A 21,101-nucleotide genomic window follows, 5' to 3' on the forward strand; every position below is an offset into this window, starting at 1 on the left:
ATACATTTTTCGTGGAAAAAAACCACATTACTCCTCCAAGCAGAGTATTTCCAGATGTTGTAATAGTTGTCTGGAGGGGATCATTAAAATCAGTTAATGCCTCCATCAATATTCTGCTGCTCATCTCGGTCCAGGTCACATTCATTCAATTATTTATATAATCAGGAATTATTGTCATATTCTGCTAAAAGAGCTGAAAAATATGATAATAAGTAATGATAAAAATCATTTTTATTTATTTTAAATATTTATTTGACCTTGTCAAAACTCTTGCTGCTGCATTTTGGAGATGCAGCAGCAAGAGATGTAATAAACAAGACTGAGTGATACCAAAATATAACGAGTTGCAGAAATCAAGGCAGGAGGATGTGACGGCATGGATGACTCTCTCCAGGTCAGAGGTACAGACAGTTGATCTGAGTCTGGAGATGATACGGAGCTGCATGAAGCTTAATTCTACCACCTGATTGATTTGTTTGTCAAACTTCAACCCTGAATCGAATATGAATCAAGGATTTTTTTTCATGTGATTTAACAGATGGAGCCAATCGGCCAAGATGAGGGGAAATAATGTTGGTCAAATGCTGTGATCCAAATAAAATAACTTCAGTTATATTCTCATTGAGCCGGAGAAAGTTTGCAGCCATCCAGGATTTGAAGGCAGTTGTTGTGGTCAGTTAGTTTGTTGTAGTTATTAGGCTCTAAGGGGAGGTAGATCTGTCTATCATCCACATGGCAGTGAAAAGAAATGTTGTGTGTATGAATAATGTGGCCCAGTGGAAACAAAAAGATATAGAAGATGACTGGACCATGTATGGAGCCTTGGGGGACACCCATAGACCCATAGACAGTATAAAAATATGGACGTATTTACCGTGACGTCACCCGTTGGTTTCTGAAGAGCGGTTTTGAACATGGATGTATAAAGAGAACTGGATACAGGAAGAGCGCCAGGCTTTGAAGCCAATTTGACAAAGCGGCCAAACCGTGTAACTACAACGTCATGTGATGCACACTGGCCCAAAAAGACTTTTTCCTATAGACTTACACTGTGAAAGAGATGTCTGTAAATCAGCGGATACATTTTTCTGTCACAACAGCAGCGAAATGACTCGTCTCACTATCAGAATTAAATCCGTTCGGTCCGATCACATTTCAAAAGCCTAGAAGAGCCGCATGATTGAATTGTTTTATCCCCATTCAAGTTAGCTGGAGGGCTAAACCGGAAGTAGCCGACTCGGCCAGCGAAAGTCACTAGTGCGGAAGATCCGGGTACTTTCATACCAGGAAGTCGATTTTTTTTGGCTTCATGCGCCACTGAGCAACTTTCATAGGAATAAACGGGGCCCCGCCTCCGACGCTGTATCCAGTTCTCTTTATACATCCATGGTTTTGAAGCTCAAAGCGAGCCACTCCGGCCGTCGCCATCTTGGCAGTGTGTGACGCTGCCTTCATTATGCATAACTTTACAGTTTCATAAAATTTAAACGGGTGAGTTATAAACCCCCCCCCCCCGTACAGTTGTCATGAAAGGGGAAATTAGCTACAGAGACTAAAACCGTTGTTTGTACCAGACTGTAAACATGTTTATATGTCAAGGAACTGCAGTTTTTGGCTTTATTTTACAGCCCCAGAGGTTGCCGCTTGGGGACACCACAGGACATGAGGGCAGAGGGAGAAGATGAGTACACTGAACAGAGACACTGAAAGATCTGGAAAAGTATCAAGTCCTGGCATTTTTGACAGCCAGCTGGTATTTATCCAGAAGATCCTTCAGAATTTGAAATTAAATTTGCAATGTATCCCACTTCCACCTCCACTCTGCCCTTCAGTTTCCTCTCCTTATTTGTCTTTTATTACCGTTATTTTGCCACAGTGAGAATAACCTATAAGGTAAAGATAGAGACAGAGAGATGTTTGCAGTAAAACACAAACAGCAGGTTGGATGCTGAAGCTGAGCTTTATTCAGATAATGATTCAGACATGACTCCGTTTTACAACACGTTACTGTCAAACTGTCAAACCAACATGGCAACAAGTCATTTTCTAAAAGCAGATAGAAAAATGTAAATGATCTCAGAGTTTTTTTTAAATTTGAAATAGAATCAACACAGAAAAATGTTTGTTAAAGGAACAGAAATTACTGCATTTTAAGCATAAAAACCTTTTTCTCTCAGTCAGACTGAGTTCAGGTTCTAATAAATCAACTGAATTATATCAGACTCCAGAACTCCTCTAACCTCTTTGATCTCTCGGACGGCTATATCTGCCTCTCTTTTTACTCCTGACGCCGTCACTGTTTCTGCTGTAACTGCTCCTGCTCCTACTGTCACTGCTCCTGCCTCTGCTGTAACTGCTCCTGCTCCTACTGTAAGTGCTCCTGCCTCTGCTGTCACTGCTCCTGCTCCTACTGTCACTGCTCCTGCCTCTGCTGTAACTGCTCCTGCTCCTACTGTAAGTGCTCCTGCCTCTGCTGTCACTGCTCCTGCTCCTACTGTCTCTGCTCCTGCTCCTGCTGTCACTGTTCCTGCTTCTGATTGTGCTAATGCTGCTGCTTCTGCTTCCTCCCTGTTGCGGCACAGCTTTGTTATCAATACAAATATTTGAAACTTCTCCCCGTGATGAGCAGCTGTGGCACTGAAATTCTAAATTTAGTGGTGTGTAACAGCGGAATATGTTACTGAGATGGAGCCCAGACCCTCCAAGCTCTTCTAATGACTGCGTCAGATCATCTTTGGTAGGATGTTTACCATATTTGGGTTGATCAAAAACTATTTTAAACACAAAGGCATAATCTCTCCAATATTTACAGACAATTTCATTAATGTATTTAAGGATATTGAACCTTTCATCGTGTATACACTTTTGACATGGGGAGAGGTAAGAGTAGATGAGCAGGAACTTCCTGTTGCTGTTGCTAGTCATTGGTTTCAGCATCTTCAGAACCCTACGTTCTGCATGCACAGGTCCTGAGTGTTTAGCTACAACCACATTAGTGCTACTGTACACATGACCATCTGAAAGAGTGTCTTCAACATGTTCTTTATAGCGGTCATTCTGAAGGAAATCAATAAGTGTGTTGGGGTCCTGGTTCAGTGGGATGTTTGCAGCCAGACAGAACTGTCCCTTTATCCTGTACCTGTCAATGCAAAGAGACACAGCTCAGTTTATGTGACACAGAGTGAAAGTATAGACTGAGTTTATCATGTGACAGTGATCCAGCCTTTGCTGACTGAAGCCATCACGTTAGTCACGTTCATATCAGACAACTCTGCAGCAGTGCCAGCGTTCAGTGCAGATGAAAGCAGAGTTGTGTTGTGTATTGTGGTGGAAGTCGGGGCCTGAAGAGTCTTTAACACCAGAGCCTGCAGTCTACGTCCCGCCTCACACCAATGATTAATGTTGTTGTTTTTATCTATGACCAGCATCTTCCCCCAAGTTTAACTAAGTGTTTAGTTGCCTTGTCTGATCATTGCTATACTCTACATTCTACTTATTTTCACTTTCTACTGAGAAAAATCCTCATTTTAATAATAAGCAGCTCAGTTTAGCTGTGTAGTTTACAATAAACCCAGTCCTGCAGCGATGAGTGCTTCCTGGTTTTGACCCTTCTAGTCCTGGTTAATGACATGAACTGAAGTGCACTCACTCTGTCACGATTCTTTCTACAATACGAGTCAGCCAGTTCACATCCACAGCATCCAACCTGCTTCCAGCTGACAGCAGGAACAGCAGCAGCATCCAGGACCGGACAGACATCTGTAGGGTTACAGAACAGCACAGCATCATCACAACATGAAGCAGAACAACAGTAACAGTCTAAAGTTCATTACAGCCACTATGAACAAACAAACATCCTGATGATTTATCTGCTCTGACCAGCAGTGGAGCTAAAAATCAAAAGTTTGTCCTGATGGTGCTGCTGGTTGGTTAGTCTGCAGTTGTACATCAGTCCATCAGTTACAAACTATCATCTAAACGGTTTCTCACCTTCAACACTGTTTCCAACTATGTGTTTGTCACCACAGATCACAACCGGATGAAAACTGCATCACAGTGAAACGAGATTATCAGAACAAACTGCTGCTGGTTTATTTTACTTGCTCAGGTAGTTGGAGGTTCTGCTGTGTGTCTTCAGTAGTCGGAAGTCGAGTCGTCATTTGCAGCGAGCGTCAGGAGGTTTTTATACAGAGGAGAGGAGGCTCATCTCAACCACAGACTTTAGAAATGAGGAAGAAAGAAAAGAGAATAAAAACAAAGATGTTATCACTGCATCACACATGTAAACCCACAGCTGTCCTCTGAAGAAACATATTTCGTCATATTCAAAAAAATAATACTGGCCTTCAGTGGTCATTAATACGTCATTAATTAATAAGTCAGATCTCCAGCTTCCCGCCTCCTGCTCTGCACTCCGGTGGTCTGCATCTCCTCCGCTCTGCCCCAACCTCTTTCCTTCTTTTTGGAAGGGAGCCAACACTCTCCATCAATCTCATGTTTCCAAATGAAGAAGAATATTATATCTCAAGCAGGATATGCTGAGAAATGGCAAAAGTCAATGTAAGAAGCATTTAACATCACAGGAAAGAATATGAGTAAATCAGCAGAAAGAGAATCCAGCATCCAGGGATGGATTTAGTGATTTGGGGGCCCCTTGCTATATTTTCACCTTTTTTCTAACTGGGAATGTTGGTGTTGTCAGTGGTAGAAGAAGCACTCAAAAGTTTTTCTTAAGTAAAACTATTAATACTGCACAGTAAGAAATACTGTAAATTTTTACTTAAAATGAAGAGTGACAGAGAGGAATTATCAGCACAATGTACTTAAATCTACTTAACGTCTGTTCACAGTGGAGCTTTTAATTCTTATATAATGCTGGATAGTTTAATGAATAATATAATGAATAATAATGCATCATATTTCATTTATTATTTTATTTATATTTTGTGAGTAAAATCTGGATTTGCAGCGTAAACAGTAACATTTATTTGTCAGATTAATGTAGTGGAACAATGTTTTCCTCTGAAGTCCACAGTTGCATATTTTTTTAGTGCTTTGGGGTTGTAAGTTATTTTGGGGTACAATGAGTTAAAATAGTACCGTTATTCAATATCTTTCATATGTAATCATCATAATAAATCTATGATTGTTTGGGGCACCAGGCAGTTGCCTAATTTGCCTAATAGTGAAGTTCACCTCCACTGACGTCTTTACACGAATAAACTTTCAGCTTCTTGGAAAGCCAGTTTTAAAAGTTCTCGTGAGAAAAGATCTCTCTTTAGATGATATGTTGAAATTCCTCAGTGTTGAACAGAGATAAAATGAAAACTTCTGCTGTGTGGATGACAGACATTTTCATCTAAAAACCAACTGTTTGTGGTTATAACATGTTAGTGTCAACAACAAAGTGCCAGAACAAACAGTCTGACCGCAGTGACGCTGTAAATAACCATTATTTACACAGAGGAGGACCTTCAGGGTCTCTGCAGGACCTTCCATTTATGAGAGGTGCAATTTTTAGTTCATAAAATATTACAAATGAGTAATTATAATGTTATTGTTAAAGTAATTTATAATTAGTTATTAAAATGACCAAGGACCCAGCAGGACCTGAGGGGAGACAAACAGACACATCCAGTTCCAGCTCCTAATACTGGGTTTATGGTTATGATAGTAACTGAAATCAAAACAAAACCATTTTTAAAAATCACATAAATACTTTTAATAACTAATTATAGATTATTTAATAATAACATCATAAAGACTAATTTGTAATATTTTATAAACTAAAAGTTACACCTCTGATAAATGGCAGGTCCTGCAGAGACCCTGACGGACCTCCTCTGATACAAAGACATGTTGTTGCTGGGAGGATGGAGAGCTGCAAACGAAGGGAAGAAAATGTCATCGCTCGTCTGATAACAGGTCACACAGGTCTAAACCTTATATTATATAAAACAGACAAGCACCCAACTGGAAAATACTCACACTGCCAACCAGAAACAGTCCAACATGAAACAAAACTAAAATGAGAGATCGTACAACTGGCTCTTTATATCTTGTAGAATTAATTTTAAAGTCTTTCTCTTAGTTTTTAAGGCACTAAATGGCTTCGCCCCCTTTTATATCACAGACTCTTTATCGTTTATGATCCTCCACGAACCCTTAAATCCTCCACAGCTGCTCTTTCAACTGTTCCCATGGCACAACGCAACAAACATATATTTTTATTATAGCTGTCTGTTTTAATCTTTTATGATTTTCTCTAATTTTCTATTTAATGACAGTGTAACAGTGTAAATACTAGTTTATAAATAGCAACACTCATTTCCTCCGTGTGTGTGTGTGTGTGTGTGTGTGTGTGTGTGTGTGTGTGTGTGTGCGTGTGTGTGTGTGTGTGTGTGTGTGCGTGTGTGTGTGTGTGTGTGTGTGTGTGTGTGTGTGTGTGTGTGTGTGCGTGTGTGTGTGTGTGTCTGCTTTCAAACTTGTGTTTTTGGTGTTTTTGTTTTTGCTGCTGAATTGTATGTTGAGCTGCATCCTGTGCTTGAAAGGTGCCATATAAATATAAAATATATAAATATATTGATATATATAAAAGTTCATTCATTCATTCATTCATTCATTCATTCATTCATTCATGTACTACTTCATTCTAGAATATATAATATCAAGAGAAATCACTATATTTAGTCACTAATGAAGAAAACAACATGACTTTTCATTGTCAGGTCTCTGCGGGACAGAAATACTGTGATATTATTACGTTTTTAAAAGAAACTGATTCAGCTACAAGAATCTAGAGGTTTTTTTAATTTCCTGCATAATCGCTTGTTCCACTTACAGTCCAGCAGGTGGCGGTAATGAACCTCTAAGATAGTTTTCCAATCGCCATTAAACACTAAAGAAGAAGAGCAAGAACAGCTTCCGGTTCCTGCTTACGTTTCTTAAGGTCGTAGAGTAAAATAATCAGTGTCATTTTTTAAAACTACATATCTTTCGTCACTCACACCTGTGTGTGCGTCATATTATAAACGGTGACATCACTGTCGGAGGTAAAGGTGTGTTTCAATCTGCTGGTTGATGGTTTTATGACGTCAGTTCTCAGGATCCACCTTAAACACACACACGTTGCTGCTGCTGCTGCTGCAGTCTGAACAGCAACACGCTGACAAACCGCTTCAGTCTGCGGATCATCATGAATTATTCTGAAGCTAAATGTGAACTGAAGCAGCTGCTGAGCAGAGTGAGTCCACCAGACCTCCCGAAGCTGCTGCACTGGATCAGGAACTCAGGTAACTTCACCTGTCCTGCACGCGCTCACATAAACACCTCATCTGTCCTGAGGTGTCATTCCCTCCAATTAGTTCAGATTGTTTATTAAAGGGTCACTCCGCAGATTTTCTATATGAGCATCAGTTTACTGGTCAAACAGAATTCCTGAAACTTTACAAAACTTTGATTAACAGCACATACAGGAGTACTGATGAAGTACTGAGATCCTTTACTGCAGTAAAAGTACAAATACTGCAATGTACAAATACTCCATTACATCTAAAAGTCCTGCATGAAAAAACCTCCTACAGTAAAAGTACATAAGTATTATGAGCTTGATGTAGTTAAAGTATTGTAGTAAAAGTACATAAGTATTATGAGCTTGATGTAGTTAAAGTATTGTAGTAAAAGTACATAAGTATTATGAGCTTGATGTAGTTAAAGTATTGCAGTAAAAGTACATAAGTATTATGAGCTTGATGTAGTTAAAGTATTGCAGTAAAAGTACATAAGTATTATGAGCTTGATGTAATTAAAGTATTGCAGTAAAAGTACATAAGTATTATGAGCTTGATGTAATTAAAGTATTGCAGTAAAAGTACATAAGTATTATGAGCTTGATGTAGTTAAAGTATTGCAGTAAAAGTACATAAGTATTATGAGCTTGATGTAGTTAAAGTATTGCAGTAAAAGTACATAAGTATTATGAGCTTGATGTAGTTAAAGTATTGCAGTAAAAGTACATAAGTATTATGAGCTTGATGTAGTTAAAGTATTGCAGTAAAAGTACATAAGTATTATGAGCTTGATGTAGTTAAAGTATTGCAGTAAAAGTACATAAGTATTATGAGCTTGATGTAGTTAAAGTATTGCAGTAAAAGTACATAAGTATTATGAGCTTGATGTAGTTAAAGTATTGCAGTAAAAGTAGTGGTTTGGTCCCTCTGACTGATATATTATTATATATGACATCATTAGATTATTAATAGTGAAGCATCAGTGTTAGAGCAGCATGTTACTGTTGTAGCTGCTGGAGGTGGAGCTAGTTTACACTACTTTATATACAGTTAGCTAGTTTAGTCCAGTGGTTCCCAACCTAGGGGTCGGGGCCCCTCCAAAGGGTCAGCAGATAAATCTGAGGGGTGGTGAGATGATTAATGGGAGAGGAAAGAAGAAAAAACAAAGTTCTGATACACAAATCTGTTTTCAGTTTTTAGAAACTTAGTTCATCAAGAGTCTCATTTTGTCCAAAACTCAAAGATTCAGATCAGTTTACAATCAGAGAAAACAGAGAAACTGGATTTACAGACGATTCATCTCGTATCAAAACAGTTGTAGATTAATTTACTTTGATCAATTATTGACTTGAATGGTTTTAGCTGAAGTTTAATCATCAGCTCTGCTTCTCTTCACTGAAACTTCAAATATTTTATAAACGTGTCATTTCTTCAGACGTTAGCGGAGGCGTCTTTATTTCAGGCCTCCTCGTTGAAACACTGTGCGTGTGTACGTGTGTGTGTGTGTGTGTGTGTGTGTGTGTGTGTGTGTGTGTGTGTGTGTGTACGTGTGTGTGTGTGTGTTTATATGTGTGTGTGTGTGTGTGTGTGTGTGTGTGTACGTACGTGTGTGTGTGTGTGTGTGTGTGTGTGTGTATACGTGTGTGTGTGTGTGTGTGTGTGTGTGTATATGTCTGTGTGTGTGTGTGTGTGTGTGTGTGTGTATATATGTGTGTGTGTGTGTGTGTGTGTGTGTGTATATGTCTGTGTGTGTGTGTGTGTGTGTATGTGTGTGTATATGTCTGTGTGTGTGTATACGTGTGTGTGTGTGTGTGTGTGTGTGTGTGTGTGTATACGTGTGTGTGTGTGTGTGTGTATATGTCTGTGTGTGTGTATACGTGTGTGTGTGTATGTGTGTGTGTGTATATGTCTGTGTGTGTGTGTGTGTGTGTGTGTGTGTGTGTATATATATGTGTGTGTGTGTGTGTGTGTGTGTGTGTATATATATGTCTGTGTGTGTGTGTGTGTGTGTGTGTGTATATATATGTGTGTGTGTGTCTGTGTGTGTGTGTATATATATGTGTGTGTGTGTGTGTGTGTGTGTGTGTGTGTGTGTGTGTGTGTGTGTCGTCCTGCAGATGAGCTGGATCAGCTGCTGATGGACAACAGGACGGTGATGCTGCAGAGCATCGCAGACGAGCTGAGAGCCCGTCTGCCTCTGGACGCCATGTTACCCTCCGAGACCGCCGCCCACCACAAGGTACTACATATAATATTACATAGTATGACACAATACTGCATAATACTGCTGACGGGTACTGCACACAGTACTACATAATACTACATAATACTGCTAACAAGTACTGCAGATGACTGCATACTACAGATTTAATGGATTAAAGGAAGTTCTGAATAAACGTTGACAAAGAACATTTACTCAACAACAGTACTTAGATACAGCTTAGAGGTACTTGTACTTGAGTTTTTGTAATTTATGCTATTTATACTTCTACTTCACTGCAGTACAGAGGAAAACATGTATTTTTTACTGAGTTTCACCTTGACTAGCAACAAGTAAAACACTGTGTACACATGAATACATCAGCAGTACTAATCCAGTGATATAGATAACCTGTTCTGCATATGTAGTACTTTTACTTTCTGATACTTTGAGTAGGTGTCTGGTGTGTTTCTGATACTTTGAGTAGGTGTCTGGTGTGTTTCAGGTACTTTGAGTACATGTCTGGTGTGTTTCAGGTACTTTGAGTAGGTGTCTGGTGTGTTTCAGGTACTTTGAGTAGGTGTCTGGTGTGTTTCAGGTACTTTGAGTACATGTCTGGTGTGTTTCAGATACTTTGAGTACGTGTCTGGTGTGTTTCTGATACTTTGAGTAGGTGTCTGGTGTGTTTCAGGTACTTTGAGTACATGTCTGGTGTGTTTCAGGTACTTTGAGTACATGTCTGGTGTGTTTCAGATACTTTGAGTACGTGTCTGGTGTGTTTCTGATACTTTGAGTAGGTGTCTGGTGTGTTTCAGGTACTTTGAGTAGGTGTCTGGTGTGTTTCTGATACTTTGAGTAGGTGTCTGGTGTGTTTCAGGTACTTTGAGTACATGTCTGGTGTGTTTCAGGTACTTTGAGTAGGTGTCTGGTGTGTTTCAGGTACTTTGAGTAGGTGTCTGGTGTGTTTCTGATACTTTGAGTACATGTCTGGTGTGTTTCAGGTACTTTGAGTAGGTGTCTGGTGTGTTTCAGGTACTTTGAGTAGGTGTCTGGTGTGTTTCAGATGCAGCAACAGTCGCGGCCGACGGTTCATGTGGACGCTTTCCTGTATGATGACGAGCAGGTGGACTCTCTGTGTGAGGAGGGAACCATGAGCCGCTCGTACTGCCTCAGCTGTGGATCCTGCAGGACCGCAGCGCTGGGTGAGGAACGCATCATCATCACATCATCACTGCATCACACACTGTATTTGTGTACATTGTGAGAGTAATTTAAGGTGGACTCCTTCTCCTCTTCCTACAGATTTCATCTCACACTCGTTCTCCATGTCGGAGCTGCAGTTCCTGTTCCAGAACGTTCTGCCGGACCTGAGCGGCCGGACGCTGGTGGACGTCGGCTCCAGACTGGGAGCTGTGCTGTACGGGGTCAGAGCTTCTGTTCATATCACATCATAAAGCATCTATAACATATATTTCTATAACTCCACAGTCTGATGTGTCAGTGTGTGATGTGTTGGTGATGAACCTACAGAGAACTATCAGTGACTCTGCAGCTCCTCTCGGCTTTACGGAGCTTTATAGTGAGTTTCAGCTCATTGTTTATCTGTCCGGCTGCAACTTTACTGTTCTGGTTCACTCTCAGCGTCTCATAGCGTCGTTTACAGAGCTGTAAAAAGCTGCTGAACACTACCTGCTCACAGTTATCTGTAGACTAGCTGGTGAACATAGTGGAGCATTTAGCAGCTAAAGAGCCAGATATTTCCCTCAGGAGCTGGTAGAGAGTAAAAACAGAGACTTCACATGAATGATAATGTTGCTCCAAGTTCAACATATCAACTTAAAGCTGATGATGAGTCAGAGTTAATGTTCTCATCTTGTTTCTGATAGAAACTAAACATCATTAATGTTTTAATGACCTCATGAGCAGGACGGTGGAATGAAACTGTCAGCAGCACAGAGACGTGCAGCGCCGCCCAGAGGCCGAAAAGAAAATAATATACTGTTTATGGAATAAAACATAGTTAAACAGAATAAACTAAAGTCAAAGAATAAAATAATTTAGAAATAGATTTACATCATTGTAATTATAAGCAAAAAACTGTCAACTTAAAAATTTAAAAAACAGAATTCAAACTGATTTTCATGTTTGTGTGTGTGCGTGTGCGTGTGCGTGTGTGTGTGTGTGTGTGTGTGTGTGTGTGTGCGTGCGTGTGTGTGTGTGTGTGTGTGTGTGTGTGTGCGTGTGTGTGTGTGTGTGTGTGCGTGTGTGTGTGTGTGTGTGTGTGTGTGTGCGTGCGTGCGTGCGTGTGTGTGTGTGTGTGCGTGTGTGTGTGTGTGTGTGTGCGTGTGTGTGTGTGTGTGTGTGTGTGTGTGTGTGTGTGCGTGTGTGTGTTCAGGGTTATGTGTACAGCTCGGCCTCTCAGCTGGTGGGTCTGGAGCTCAGCGAGGAGTTCGTCAGGCTGCAGAACGACATGCTGCAGAAATACAGACTGACTGACAGAGTTCAGGTTGGTCTCTGTGTATCTACTGTAACACCTTAAAAAAACACGCACACGCAGCACAGAAACAGTTAAATAAAGGTTTGAAGGTGTAACAGACTTGTATTTATATATCGTTTTGTCGGGGTTGTGATGCTAAAACATCTTTACACATCCTGGTAAGTAAACAGCGCTGAAGAGGACGCTGCTTTAAACATCATGGACTCAAGACAAACACGTCATCAGTTAAAGACAAAGGCCTGAACGAGTCAAACCAGCACATGTATGGAAAACGCCGACAGGGTCCACTAAACACTGATCTGTTAGCTCGGTGCTAGCGTTACGTTTCCTGGCTGAAATCCCATTTTTACAGCATCACGTGCTTCAGATTTTTTAAAATGATGGATTTTTTCTAATTACAATGACAGAAATGATGGAGATTGATCAACATTCAACATATTATTATTATGATGATCATGTGTGGTTGGTGGGGCATTATGGGAGATTGAGTTTCTATTTCCTGCAGGTTCTCCACGCTGACGTCTGCACGCAGGACGTTCTGCTGCAGAACGCCGACGTCCTGGTGATGAACAACGTCTTCGAGTACTTCATGGAGCCCAGCGAGCAAGTCAGGTGAGGACACACAACACACAGAAACACACACACACACTCTAATACACACAACACACACACATGGAGTAATGCTGGTTGTGTGTGTGTGTGTGTTCAGAGCCTGGAGGTTCATCATGCAGAACTTGAGGAAGAAAGGATCTCTGCTGGTGACGGTTCCCAGTCTGCAGGAGAGTCTGAGCGCTCTGCAGGTGAAACTCACACTGACACACCTGACGCCAAAAGCATCAAACTGTAGATTCACGACTAAAACTGTAAACGCACAGAGACGTGTTCTCAGATTTATGAAGCCATGTGTTCTTATGGTTACGGCTCCACAGTTGGTCCAAGATGGATGAAGACCTGAATCAGCTGTTTTCATATCAACATGCTGCATCTGTCACTGAAACAGACAACAAACTACATTAATCACACAATAGTAATTAATCAATATTAAGTTTATAAATGTGCCTTTGATTGGCATTTTACAGACTGATGTTTTAGATTCAACCTCAGCAGGTTCACATCCTGCTTTTATAAAAACCAGTTTATGTTCTGGAAATTTCTCCTTTTTTCATGACGAAAATGAGACTAAAACTCATTTTAAAAAAAGTATTAAAAAACATAAACTATGATGAAATGTACAATTACAATTTCACCATCAATTTAAAAACTACACAATAATGAAAAAGATGCAAATGGATAAATTAACTAATTATTCTTTAATTAATTAATTAATTAATTTTCGTTAATTGCTTCCCTTTTCTACGGAAGCCCTGAGAGGCAAGCGGGAAAAAAAAAAACATTCTGGTGATTTATTTTCTAAGTCGGATCTAAATAGTTTTCTGTTCTGTTTTTTTTTTTTTTTTGTCAGGATCATTTTTTTTTAAGTGTTCGTTGTTGTAATTCTCATTTCAGCCACAAGAGGCTGAAGTGCAACATTACTTCATGTTCTAAATAGAACTAAAAGCTTTCATGTTTTCTTCCAGGTGAGTTTTAAATCTCTGCATGCGCTCTAAACACAAGATACAAATATAATGTGCTGTTACTGTCATGTCTTTATTTTGTCACCTGGAAGAAAACATGAAAGCTTTGAGTCGTGTTCAGAACGTGAGGTTGTGCTGAACAAAGATGATCCTGGAAAAACCTTTTTTCACCTGTTCTTAAGTCATAAACAGTTTAGATCAGACTTAGAAAATGGATCACCAGAAGTTTTTTTTTCTCACTTGCCTCTCAGGGCTTCCGTACTTTTCCTTGTATTAATGATCTTTTCATTTTATCCTCATTGGTATCATAAACATCCATTATAGCTGCTTTCAGGGTGTTTCTGTGTCCAACGTCAGGAGTGAAGATCACGTCGGTGCAGCCGGTTCCTCTGATTGAGATTTATAACTCTAGATCTAAATAAATCTGATGAAATTAATAAACAGTCCCGTCCAATCAGAGTCCGTCTCTGTCTGACTGACAGCAGTTTAATTAAAGTTACTAACAGATTGTTCTTAAACTCACTGCTTCCTGGACGGTTCTGTGTTTCCTGTTTGTGTCCAGCAGGAGGCGCTGCAGCCCGGCTGGGTGGAGGAACTTCCTGTGGACTACGACGTCTACCTGGGCGGAGACGCAGACCCCGACGCTCTCAGACAGATCCACCTGTACAGGGTCATGTGACCAGGACAGATCCACCTGTACAGGGTCATGTGACCACCAACAGATCCACCTGTACAGGGTCATGTGACCAGGACAGATCCACCTGTACAGGGTCATGTGACCAGGACAGATCCACCTGTACAGGGTCATGTGACCACGGACAGATCCACCTGTACAGGGTCATGTGACCAGGACAGATCCACCTGTACAGGTCATCTGAATTGAACTAGTCTCAACTGGTCTGAACTGGCATGAATTGGTGTGGACTGCTTTTGAACTGGTCTGGATGGTTCCCAGTCTGCAGGAGAGTCTGAGCGCTCTGCAGGTGAAACTCACACCGACACACCTGAGGCCAAAAGCATCAAACTGCAGATTCACGACTAAAACGGCGTGAACACACACAGACGGGTTCTGTTCCTCAGGTTTATGAAGCTGCGTGTTCTCATGGTTGAACTGGATGCAGGAGCCTGAATCTTTTCATATCAACATGCTGCACCTGTCTGATCACCTGTCTGATCACCTGACTGATCACCTGTCTGATCACCTGTCTGATCACCTGACTGATCACCTGACTGCTCACCTGTCTGATCACCTGACTGATCACCTGTCTGATCACCTGTCTGATCACCTGTCTGATCACCTGACTGATCACCTGTCTGATCACCTGTCTGATCACCTGTCTGATCACCTGACTGTGAAACAAACAGGAAAGAAGAAGCGTTTCACTGCTTGTGTTGCACCAGCGAGGTTTTTTCTTTATAGCGTTTATACCATGTCATTAATTAATCAGATGGACTGTAAACCATCATCATCATCATCATTATTAATCATCAGATATGTGATCAATGATTAACTTGTAGCTCATATCAAAACTGACTGTTTTGTCCCAGTTAAGGATAAAAAAGAATATTAACAGTTCTGACTGGTTTTAAGTTTCCTGTTTCTTTAACTGGTCTGAACCGGGACTCTTATTAAACCAGAGTTTCTACTGGTTCCAGCTCAGAGTTCTGTGTTTTTAAACCGTCCAATCAGAATCCAGGTCTCAGTGCTGTCACGCTGGTCACTTTGTTGTCATGGAAAAGTGGTTTTCACTGGTTTGTTTTGCCCCTCTTCACTAAAGATGCTGGTGTGAACTGGTCTAATGAGTTACTGTGTTTGTGACGTCACTGTGATGTCACAGTGATGTCACAGCCCTGTAGAAGAGCTGAAGACAAACTGGTCGAGTCGTTTTCTATCTTCAACCTCACAAATCCAGATGATACTTTAACTTTTTTTTTTTTAAATAATAATGATTTTATTCCAGAAACGTCTTTGATGAATCTACAAACGAGCAGGAAGCTTCATCGTCAGCTTGTCGTCACTCAGTTTGTGTTTAATTATGTCTGAATATGAGAATTTCTGTTGAATCTCAACTTAACGAGTAATAAAAAAGATTCATATTTAAATATATTTACAATGATAATTTTACCTAAAAAATGTATCATCAGAGGAGGATGAACCACCATCATAAATAAAGTTAATCAACTGAAATTAAATAATTACATAAATTAAAATAAATAATTACATAAATTTAAATACGACTAAATTAACAAATTAAATGACATAAAATGTAATTAGATCAAATTAGACAGCAGAATAAAATGAAATAAATAATCCATCAAACACTCAAACAAATCCATGAAATATGAACCAAACAGATTAATATTATAAAGTCACGCAGGTTGTTTATTTGTTCTCTGATTGTTTGGAGGGAAAATGAAGGAAAGAGTCTGTTTACGGAGCAGCAGCGAGCTCATTGGTTCACAGTGAAAATAGAAATAAAACATTTCCAGAATCCTCAAAGACTCTTCTAACTAAAATAAATTATAAATTAATATTCTGTCTGTTGTAAAAATAAAAAAAGATGTTTTACTAGTTTCTTAAGTTGTGACTCAAATGACAAATATCTTTGCATAATTTATACAACATGAACCTGAATTTAAAACATTTTATTATCAGTTTTATTTGTCATGAGAGAAAAAAAATCCTCATTTTCTGGATATAACAAGAAAACGTAACGATGTTCATTCTGCGTCAGTGTTGAAGGAAGAACCGGTGAGACGGTTTCAGATGCGTCACAGAAAACATCATTATAACCAGAAAAGTATTTATTAATAAGAAAATACATTATTTCTTGTTTAAATCAGAAAATGTTTCAACATTTTTATTTAAATGTAAATAAAAAGTTTATTTATTTATTTATTTTTATTTAAATTTAAATAAAAATGTTTTCTTCTTGTGAGAGAAAAACAATATTTATTGTATATATACAATATTTTAATTGATTTTGTTATTATATATTTTATAAATAGCAAAATATTTTCTTGTTATAATAAGAAATGTAAAGGTGTTTATTTAACTGTGCTGCCGTATTCTGCATCAATGTTTTATTATTGTTTTATATTTTCATACAAAATAACACGTTAATATTTTTGTTTTTGTCATTTCTAGTTACTTATTACTCCAGTTACAAAGTATTTAATTAATTTATTGATCCAGATGGTTTATAGGAGTCTTTGAGGATTCTGGAAATAACTTCAGAACATTTCAGTGTTTTTCAGAGAAATATAATTTATTAATATATTGATAGATGGATTGATAGATACAGATACAGATATAGATATAAATAGATGTATATCTATATATAAGTTTATATGAATTAAGTAATTATAGAGTCTATATTTTAAACACATCTGGCAGCATCTCTGTGGTTGTTTACTGGCTGATGACGCGTCACTATGCGTCATCACCGCTTCCTGCCGTAACTCTCCTCTGACGTCACGCTCCATTTCATCATCGCGGTTCAGCGGGACGGTTTCCACGGCAACTATTGGCTGATGTCGGAGAAGTGACGGCACGGCCAACCAACCGACGCTGAGGAGGGCAGTGAAGCCCCGCCCACTTACTCACTCTGTCTGGTGCGTTCAGGGGAGCGATATCCGTTCGGGAAAAAAGACCAACACGAGGTACATTTTTTTTGGCTTTTTCATTTCATGTTTCAAAAAACAATGATGAATAATTTAGAAAATGTTCCGCTGCCTGGAAGATGTTTTGTTTCGTTTTATTTGTTCTGTTGCAGGCTGAATGTCGGTCAGACACGATACTGAAGACCATGAGGAGGTTTTTTTTGTCTTTATTGATGTGTTTGGTTTTACAGAAACAAATAAAGGAGAAAACAAATATGACAGTCAGCTTATTGACTAGCAATGACCAGAATTACACCATTATAAACTATATATAACTATATAACTACTACTGAACCACAGAATCACCACAGATGTGCATTCATGTAGCCCTTCTGACTAAGCTCTTAAAAGAAACCACCCTGGTTTAAAATCAATATAAATACCAAACTCATGAACAATAAATACTGCTGAAGACTGTACACTTTCTTACTGTAATACATATATATATATATATAATGTGTTATTTCACCCATTACATCACATATTATTCCTAATTATATGATCCTATAGTTATTATGATACTATCCTTTATGTACAGTATATATATAGACTACTTACTTTAAATACTCCTGTCTCTTTAGTTACTGTATATTTATATAATGTTTACATTACATACATATATATATATATATATATATGATTGATTATGAGTTAGGAGTCATTATTGCACATATATGTACAATACTGTGTATCGCTCTTTAATTCAGTTTGTATTACAGTTTGTTCTTTACCTGCTGTTTACTTCTTGTATGTGTCTGTACTGTAGATTTCATTTTGATTTATGGGTAGTTTATATATTTCCTTTAAATATAGATATGTCCTTTTCATGCAAACTGTATGTTGCCTGTTTCTTCATGTGTTGCTGTAACATCCAGGATTCAATAAAGTGTTATTTTATTTATTTATAATATTCATATTTTATATATTTGTTTAATTTCTTTAATATATATATATATATATATCAGAAACTGTTATTTCCTGATTGCTTCTGCCTATAAAGTACAGAAAATGGCTTTTATTCTCTTCAGTCTTTGCTTTTGTGAACCGCACGATGATATTTTGACATGTATTTATTTCCAACAGGAAAACGGGCAAATTTGCACATTTTCATTCATATAAAGTCAGAAAAAAACAACATATGAATCAAAATGAACATGTATTTATACTAAAGTTATACAAAAGTGACCACAAAAGATTTAGAAGTGAGTAGTTTTTCCAACATTTAGGATTAAACTGTAAATCACTTTCACAAATCAGCCTCCAAATATAATCTGCCATTATCGTATCCAGTTACTCATATGTTGTTATTTCTGATTTTATGTAAATGAAAATGTGCAAATTCACCTGTTTTCTCATTGGAAATAGATACATTTAAAAATATCATTGTCCTGGTTACAAAAGCAGAGTTTGAAGGGAATAATTGCTATTTTTTAATATACGTTTTAGGCAGAAACAATTAGGAAACAACACTTACTACCCAGGAACAAAAACAAGTAAAAATGTGCCAAACTAACTGTTTTCAGTAAAGCAGTAGAACTGATATTTCCGAGCTTCCTCCGGGTCCGTGAAGCGGATGAAAACTTGGTCAACAAGCCGCCGTTGAGCCGCTCTCAGCTTTCAGCTCTCAGCCCGGGACTTCTTCACTTTGTACCGCGGATTATCTGTTCATCGTTACACAACTCGGTAAAGAACCGTCAGAAAGCTGCTTCTACTGAGTTCTACTGAGCCTGAGTAGAGTCTGTGCGGGCTGCGAGGTTCGGTTCGCTGTGTGTGAGTGTTGCTGTTCAGACACTGAGGAGCACATTTCCATGTGGGCAGATTAACAAAAGACCCGCTCTCCTTCTGCTCGGTCCGCCGCCCGCTAGTCTCACTCCAGGAGTCACTTTATAGTCTGACTGTTGACTTTGACTTGTTTTGTGAGAGTTTGTGTCTGATAATCGTTGTTTGTGACTCGGTTTCCCTCCTTTTTCCCCTCCTTTCAGAGACCGAGCGGCCGGTGGAAGCGGAGCTGCGAGATGCCGCTTCTCCACAGAAAAGCCTTCATCCGACAGAAACCTCCGGCGGACCTGCGGCCGGACGAGGAGGTGTTTCTCTGTAAAATCACACACGAAATCTTCAGGACATACGAGTAAGAGCCTCACAGTTCATCTGTCTCACCTGTCTTCACCTGAGAGCAGCTTGAAACTGACGTTAGTGAAGTTTGACTGACAGTTGGTCGGCTGGCAAACTTCCAGACGAGATAAACAAAAGCCAACTTTATTTCTGAATGGAAAATAAAACTTTTGTCAGCTCACAAGCAGGTGAAACTCTTCCTCGGCAGGCAGGAGGCAGGTAAAAACACCTGGCTGGAGTTAGAAGTGGGCTGGACAGTTTGGGGCAGGTGTAATGTTAGCTTAAGTTAGCTGCTAACTGGGCTAAAGTGAGTTAGCGGCTAACAGTGAAGCTAACTGTTGTAGCCGTTAGCTGAGTGGAAACAGGCCTGCTGGGAGTTCAGACTGGCTGTTTACCTGTTTACCTGCCCTGATGACGGCCAGGTAGAGGCCACTTACACCTGTTCACCAGGTCAGGTGATGAGTGAGCTCAGGACATGTTGGTCTGTTGGCTCCTAAAGTTCAACATCAGAGAGGAAACTCATGAATCTGTGATGTGAATTCTCTCATTCATCACATTTATCTGAACTATCAGCACAGCTTCATTAACCTGAAACAAGCTGCAGCCGTTGATCGATTAGTTGATCGATCGATCGATCGAAGATGAATCAGCAACCATGTTGATCATCAAACAACCGTTTAAGTCATTTTTCATTCGTTCAAAGCTCTTAAATGTGAAGTTTTACTGGTTTTCTTATGTTACTTTAAATTCAATATTTTGGAGTTTTGATGATGTCATTAAATAAGACATTTGATGACATCACTTTGGGCTCCAGGATGTTGTGACGGATATTTTTCACCGTTTCACTGAATATTTTTTTGGACAAAACAAGACATCTAAGAACGTCGTCCTGGAAACATGAATCCACATTTTTCACCATTTTCTGACGTTTAATGGACCAAACAACTAAATAATCCTCAAACCAGCTTGATAAAGAAATATATTCTGTTGCTCCATAAAGTAGATTTTCATCCTGTTTCACAAACTGCAGCTGTTTCTTAACCAAATAAGTGAAGAAACAGTCGTCCTGCTTCACACATCCGGACATCCCCTGGCCAGAGCAGAATGATGATGATGATGATGATAATAATAATAATAATAATAATAAAAATGAGAGCAAGACAAACTGCACAATGACATTTAAATGAGCCAGAAGTAATTAGTAATTAAATGAACCTTAAATGTCGTTGCTGCTGAAGTTAAAATCGTCTCAATCAGCAGCGTTGCCAGACGGGAAATGTTCAAGTATTATGTCAGAGTCTTAAAATTATCATATTTTGAGGAAAATGATCCTACGAGAGTCAAAACCGAGAGAACAAATGTATCATTTCAGAAAACACAGTCTGCCGCCGCCGCCGGACGCATCACACAGTCGCACTCTGAAGATGCACGATCACAAATACGACTCAAAAAAACCATTTCTACATTATGAATGTGAAATATCTCATTAAAGGAGGCGTGTTGGAGAAGAAAACATTAATGTTAGAAGCAGTTTAGACACTGAGATGTTCAGACGTTGGTCTGGACGTTCAGGCTGCCGTCTTTCCTCTGCGCTGTAGATGTGTTTTTAATTTCCTACGGCACTGGAAGGCAGCAGGGTCACCCCGCACTAACACTAAGTGTCACAAAATGATCAAAGATGATGGTCCATTATGGGACTTAACGGGACGTCATCATTCTACCATCTCAACCCAGCCTGTAATACACCTGCTGCTCCACCGTGGCAG

The 21,101-nt window shown here is 39.2% G+C and overlaps 2 protein-coding genes across 8 annotated transcripts in view; both read left to right on the forward strand.

Annotated features, from left to right (window-relative positions):
- The first annotated feature begins 7,094 nt into the window (after window positions 1–7,094).
- zgc:109986 (uncharacterized protein LOC553566 homolog) lies at window positions 7,095–15,136 on the forward strand. Of its 4 annotated transcripts, none has more exons than XR_006407492.1 (9): window positions 7,095–7,292; window positions 9,407–9,528; window positions 10,553–10,691; window positions 10,792–10,913; window positions 11,885–11,995; window positions 12,492–12,598; window positions 12,696–12,786; window positions 14,123–14,397; window positions 14,430–15,136. XR_006407492.1 is itself a non-coding variant. In XM_044375717.1 (8 exons), exons 1-8 carry the CDS (start codon window positions 7,196–7,198, stop codon window positions 14,237–14,239), a joined length of 906 nt encoding a protein of 301 aa, XP_044231652.1. In that variant the 5' UTR covers window positions 7,095–7,195; the 3' UTR covers window positions 14,240–15,136. The 4 variants fall into 4 exon arrangements, 2 of the variants coding, with proteins under 2 accessions (XP_044231652.1, XP_044231654.1); XR_006407493.1 differs by having other exon boundaries at window positions 14,123–14,363; XM_044375717.1 differs by having other exon boundaries at window positions 14,123–15,136.
- Window positions 15,137–18,701: 3,565 nt separating this feature from the next.
- The window catches only part of baz1a (bromodomain adjacent to zinc finger domain, 1A), a 29,258-nt gene continuing 26,858 nt past the window's right edge, over window positions 18,702–21,101 (forward strand). The window contains exons 1-2 of one of the 4 annotated variants that reach the window (XM_044375693.1): window positions 18,702–18,906; window positions 19,206–19,351. In XM_044375693.1, the coding sequence (XP_044231628.1) occupies window positions 19,239–19,351 (113 nt within the window). In that variant the 5' untranslated portion in view covers window positions 18,702–18,906; window positions 19,206–19,238. Of the gene's footprint in view, window positions 18,994–19,052; window positions 19,073–19,205; window positions 19,352–21,101 lie in introns of those variants that run through there. The other 3 variants (XM_044375690.1, XM_044375691.1, XM_044375692.1) reach the window with 3 other exon arrangements.

This window comes from Thunnus albacares, chromosome 15 (genome assembly GCF_914725855.1).
Source record: "Thunnus albacares chromosome 15, fThuAlb1.1, whole genome shotgun sequence".
NCBI classification, from domain to species: domain Eukaryota; kingdom Metazoa; phylum Chordata; class Actinopteri; order Scombriformes; family Scombridae; genus Thunnus; species Thunnus albacares.

Coding starts and splice junctions, on each gene's coding strand:
- zgc:109986 (XM_044375717.1), top strand. CDS start 7,196: ATGAATTATTCTGAAGCTAAATGTGAACTGAAGCAGCTGCTGAGCAGA. Junction 10,692..10,791: donor CTGCAGGACCGCAGCGCTGG/GTGAGGAACGCA, acceptor CTCTTCCTACAG/ATTTCATCTCACACTCGTTC. Junction 12,599..12,695: donor GAGCCCAGCGAGCAAGTCAG/GTGAGGACACAC, acceptor GTGTGTGTTCAG/AGCCTGGAGGTTCATCATGC.